Genomic DNA, 6,000 nt, shown 5'->3' with positions numbered 1-6,000 from the left:
AAAGATCGCATCGTTGTTTTGATTGCATCGTTGTTTTGATTATCCAATTATCTTCGTGGTTGTTGTGTCATTCTGATTTATGCTTTGATCGCTTCGTTATTTTGATTATCCAATTATCTTCGTGGTTGTTGTGTCATTCTGATTTGTGCTTTGTTGTTGCTGTTGTCACAGCTGACCGGATTGCTAAATGATTTGATTTTTATTCTTCATTTTATCGGAATGTAGGACAGCTATTGCAACTTGTGCTATGTTATTGTACCAACATAAAAAAACTGGGAAACTCTAGTACCAAACCGAAATTGAGGGGATTTGATGGAGGGGAGGGGATCACCAAATCCCCTCCAATCCTCAAACCCATCGGGTGTGAAAAAACACCAATACCAAACGAGGCCTAAAAGGTAGAGCGTCCTGCTCCCCTGGCCATCTCTAGATGTACTTCTCCGCCGCCGGGTGCCCGCCGCTTGCCGGGTACGCGGGGTCGGGGGCCACGGGAGCGCCGACGGGGCCGTGGTGGCCGCGCGTCCCGGCCGTGCCGTGGCGTCCCATGGCCGCGTCGGCGCGGTGCTCTGCCTTCTCCCGGTGCTCCTGCGCGTCGGCCTGGGACTTGTGCGCGCGCTCCTCCTCCTTGGCCATCTCCTTCTCGCCGTGCGTGGTCGCCGCGGCCTTGCCTGCCTTGCCCTGCACCTCGGCCGATCCCTCCTTCGCCTTCTCCTTGGCCGAGCTCACCATGTCCTTGGCCTTGACCTTCGCCGTTTGCATCGTGTGGTGTGTCGCTCCTCCAATGGCTGCCTCGTGCAGTGCGTGTGTCTGGTCGTGTGGATATAGTTCTTCTGTGGCTGTCTTGCTTCGGTGAGCTCTTGGGTGCAGTCAGTGGATTTATAATTTTATAGGCGCCGATTGCTCGGAGCGGCGGCGGTGGAGTTTGGACTCTTGCCAGATGAGCGGCGTCCTCTCGCCTTGCTGCACGTCAGCTGCGGGGCGGCTGGTGGCGCGCATGCGGCGATTCCAGAGCGGAGGGAGCTGCACGTCGCGGCTTGAGGTGGCTCCCCGCGCGCGAAGGTTGGGCCTGTGCGGTCGCGTAGGCCGTGCCGCGCTGCCGATCTGCCGTGTGGTGGATGATGGAGGTGCGCTTACGAAAATCCAGCAACGATCAGGATGAACACCAGGGAGAGTGCGTCTGGGATCAGCCGATGGTAATGGCCAAAACCAGGACACGGACGAGGTTGGCTCCAGTACTGGCAATCTTCGTGCGGTAACCTGGTGTTTGTCTTGGCGAATACGCAAAGGTTCCTCATTCCGGTAGCGAGCGTAGAGCAAACAGAAGAGGTTAGCTGGTGTTGCAAGTCGTGTCGAGCCTTTGTTGTGTCTGCCGTGGTATTACTGCTGTCATGTTAGCCATTACTGATCTTGATGCATGGTAGTACTTTACACAAAACTCAAGTGCATATGCTACGCCAACAGGGCAACGCCGTCCCTTTCTTCATCATTCACTGTAGGGAAAATCTATATTGCAGCGTGCACACCGTCGCGCTCCGGTGTGGCGGGTTATGATCCTTTTGATATTTGAAATTTAAAAAGTTTTATCTACAAAACCTTTAATTTAATCGATGATCCGTTTTCATCATTGACTTTCCCGCAACGAGTTCTTCGAAACTAGATCTCATGTCGACATGTACCGTCAACTATTTTTTTCTGTTCATATTTGCCATATTTTTTAACCCATTTGTCATATTATTAACCACTTACTTGCCTAAAAAAAACTTAATTTACACTTTTTAATGTTGTTTCGTACAAAGCCTTTTAACAGTTTTCATTATACATGATATAAAAGCATGTCAAAAGTTGTGTTTGCCAATTTAAATATGCCAACTTGTCATATTTATATATAACTTTGCCAGAAAACTATTTTGTGTGCTTGTAGGTTTAATTATGCCGAGTTATCATATTTACAAACGATGACCAAAAAAGATTTTGTTATGGTCACCGATTTTAAATATGTTAAGTTGTCATATTTTTGCGCGTAATCTCCTACAAAAAGTTATTTGTGCTTGCCATTTTGATTATGTCGAGATGTCATATTTATACGTAATTTCCAAAAAATTGACGATCAAGTTATTTTTACAGACAAGTAAATACTCACTAATATAACAAGTAAGTGCAATAAATGTGGTAAGTAGGATAGAGAAAAAAGTTGTCGAAACATGTCGACATGGAATCTAGTTTTGAAGATTTCGTTGAAACAAAGTCAACGATGAATACGTATCATCGATTGAATTAATGATTTAAGAGATAAAAGTTTTTGAATTCCGGTCATTTAAAACTTGCATGCAACGTTCAAGGATTGATTTGAGAACTCTATTCATTTGTACTGCAGCATAGGACACTAGTTTACTGTCGGTCCCATGACTTTTTGAAGTATGCATAGCTGTATGGCACCTCTGCGGTAGTCTGCCACTGCATGCAGCTTCTTTTTATATTCTATGAGCTCGCAGTGAGACACATTATCGCAAGTGATTATTGATTAGTAGCTGCCGCACGGCAAGACGAGGATGCGACGCCGCTACGTAGTTAAATCCTTCACTGTATCATCATTAGGTAGCCCCCACCATCGCTGCACGGAAATGGTACTATATAAATATTAGGTATTTCTCGGACTTTTTCGACTCTTCAATATGTAACAAATTGGATGATTTTTTTTTGTAAATCAGACCAAATTCATTATTCCTTCCGTCTCATAATGTAAGATATTTTTTAATGTTAGTGTAGTGTCAGAAAATGTCTTACATTATAAAAGTAAAGGAGTAAAGGAGTATTTTTTTACATATTTTATCTAAGCAAAAGCAGACCATACTATTTTAACTAGTCAAACACATTATGTGTCTCACAACATGTCCTCCCCATGTTCGACAAGCTCACTGACCGTGAACCCTGGTAAGTATCGCGGGAGGGGAAGAATAGAAGTGGCCTTCCTCGGGCCCAAGTTGTGGCAGTGTTTCATGTTTTACTCTTCTTCGCCAGAATTCACCATGTCAACGGTGTCGGAAGTGGACGGATTGGCCTCGTGATCATGGTGGTGTGACGCGAACAGTGGTGGCAGCGTGGCCGCCGCATAGCTAGTGCCGTTCGCGGTCGCTTGCGCCTCCTCTTTGGTCACCTCTGCATCGATCTCTGCGAATAGGGTGTCCATGTCCTTCCGCGGGGTGAGTAGCCATCATTGCTCGTGACTGATATCACGATCGCTGAGGATGGGCCGGTACAACGCCCGCTACACATCTAGGAAGCTCAGATCCTCCGTGGCCATGGCGGTGACAACATCATTGGTTGCGTGCTCACCAGCGATTTGCCCCTCCGCGAACCGGTGCTCGTCGAGGAGTCGGAGGTTGAAGCTTTGGTCCTCCAACGCTAGCCGAAACTCCGATATCGACGGCTCCTCCAACTCTCCCGACATTACGATGTCGAAGTGCGCCCACGCCTGATCCAAAGTGATGCCGGCATGGACTTGTAAACGCAGTGGCGCGGGCTCATGGTCGTGTACCTCGTCCATCATCTTGTCTATGATGATGCCCTTCAGCGAGCTCACCAGGTGGCCACAATGCCAGCCAACTCCTGCTTCTTCTCTGTTGAGAGCCTTTCCACATCTCTCTGATGGTCATGATAGAGATGGTATAGTGTTGATCGTGTTGGGCGACGAGGAAAAGTTCAAATAGCCAGTGTCGGTCAGGCCAAGCGGCGGGTTGTGTCAATGTGGGCGCGAGTGGGCTTCTCTTTTGACGTGTCTGTTTAATGTTGGCAGGCGGACGGACGTGAGCCGATTTGAATGTGGTATAGAGCCGACTAGTCTCGTCCATTCACGCGTCTCCGGCCTTCGAGATAGGTGTGGAGACTGGGCGGTGCTCTCGGCTGGTGCCCAGGTTCAATGTCGGTTTAGTGAGAGGTCGTGTCCACTCCGATCCGGCATCAATGCGGTTTTGGCGCTCTGGAGCGACGCTGACTCACATGAATGCACGACAACCGCTTTGTATGGGATGGAAACAGGCAGGGAAAGGGTTTTGGTTGGGTTCAGAACGTTGGACGCATACGTGACAGCGGTCCAGACACCCGCAAAGCCCCATAATTTACCTTTGGTTTGTGAAAAAACAGAAGTCAAGATCGATCTATGATATGCATCATGTTGAATGTAAAATCACGTTCGGACCGCCCGGTCCGGACGGGGCATTGTCTCTCAGCTGCATTCAGATTGCTAGCAAGGCTCTAGCAATTAATTGTAGGTGGGGGCTTCACAAAGATCACATGCCTACAACTTTTTGTACTATCTTCGTTACAGTTTAGAAGGAACGGTTAAATTTACATGCATTTTTATAATAGATAAGGTTTAAGACGCACTGGATTTACTCTTAGCAGCTAATTAATACTCTGTTGTACTACTTTTATATACTTGCGTAGTGTGAATGCTATTTTTCAACCCATCTCACACCCAATCAATAACCACCTAGGTCTAGAGAATATTCAAGAACGCCCTATAAACCGTGACTGAGGGAGTGCATAACAGAGAGCATTAACTGAAACAACTACACGCAAGTTGACTAATGGCTACATATGAATCTTACAAGTCTACTTAACAAGTCAAACCTACATACATTATACTACACCAATGCAGCCACGACATTGATACTTCCATATGACACTTGTTGCAATCCAGCACAATGCCGTGGCCTTCCTAACAATGTTCATCTTTAGAAAATATATTTTTAACACAATACAAACGCAAACTATCATATATACGCATATACACTTATTCCTATGAATATACACATGTACATCCTACCTCTATAAACACCTTGAAGAGACTGGGGCAGCATATCATCTTAAGATTTACGAAGTTAGTGTAGACGTCTCGTTGTAGACGTCTAGTGATTGATCATACAATTGACCAAAACATACATTCAAAAGAGACATCAAATGTTCAGACTGACTTCAAAACAAACATCAAATGCCTGGACTGTCCGACACTTTGAATGGCTGCGTAGTGACATATCCTGACTATTTAAGCCGACAATCGACGCTGAAACCCTATCCATTCGGATTTCCCCTTCCCGTGTGTCGTCGTCACTTTCCGCACGGCGTTTATCACTTTCACCTAGTAGCATTGCCCCCACACCGTCATGTAACGTATCTAACGCAAGAGCGTCGGCTTTAGTTCCTTAAGTACATCCCGGCAAGACGCGAAGCCTTGATAGTTACGGGGCTACCTCCGAACCCACCGCATTCGGAGGAGACTTGAAGAACAATGAGTTAAGGAAGGACGACGGGGAGGATGAGGAGGATGCTGGGGCTACGGATCTGTAGACAGGCAATACTCAATTCCCTCTAAGAACATTTAGAGTTGGAGTAGTCAAATCCAAAACCAAACGCCCGCGGAGACTCGTTGATCAAGCCTCATATTTACCGAAACCAAACGCCCGCGGACACTGGTTGATCAAGCCTTGTATTTACCATCCAAAACCAAACGCCGGCAGACACTCGTTGATCAAGCACGCGGACCAAACACCGGCGAACACTGTTGATCAAGCCTCATATTTACTGCATCCGGATACCTCATACTAAAAATCTTAAATCTGTATAAAAGCATGCAAACTCTATGTGATAAATCTGGGGTAGAAACGTATGCGTGTTGCAGGGACGTATGCGTGTTTATATAAGGCAGAAGCCAACCGAATACACAAGATACACAAGGAGGTTAGGATTAATCTTTATCTATAGAGAGAATATATCTACAAGATCAATCCTAACTTAAACAACACACACCCCTAATATTACAATGTCTAACACTCCCCTTCAGTCACAACTTATCTAAGTTGAGATTGCGACAAAAAATGTCTAACTGTCGAGCGGTAAGCGGCATAGTGAAACCATCCGCCACTTGATCTCCAGTTGGAATGAACCGGATGTTTAATAACTTCTGAGCAACCCGTTCACGGACAAAGTGATAGTCAATTTCAA

General features: G+C 46.2%; 1 protein-coding gene across 1 annotated transcript; it reads right to left on the bottom strand.

Moving 5' to 3' along the window:
- Nucleotides 1–233: 233 nt before the first annotated feature.
- On the bottom strand, nucleotides 234–1,465 carry LOC123430847. Its single transcript, XM_045114682.1, has one exon. The coding sequence runs from the start codon at nucleotides 757–759 to the stop codon at nucleotides 427–429; it is 333 nt and encodes a 110-aa protein (XP_044970617.1). The 5' UTR covers nucleotides 760–1,465; the 3' UTR covers nucleotides 234–426.
- Between the last annotated feature and the right edge of the window lie 4,535 nt (nucleotides 1,466–6,000).

This window comes from Hordeum vulgare, chromosome 2H (assembly GCF_904849725.1).
Source record: "Hordeum vulgare subsp. vulgare chromosome 2H, MorexV3_pseudomolecules_assembly, whole genome shotgun sequence".
Lineage (NCBI taxonomy): Eukaryota > Viridiplantae > Streptophyta > Magnoliopsida > Poales > Poaceae > Hordeum > Hordeum vulgare.
The sequence above is the reverse complement of the archived record's forward strand: the minus strand, read 5'-3'. Positions and strand labels throughout refer to the sequence as shown.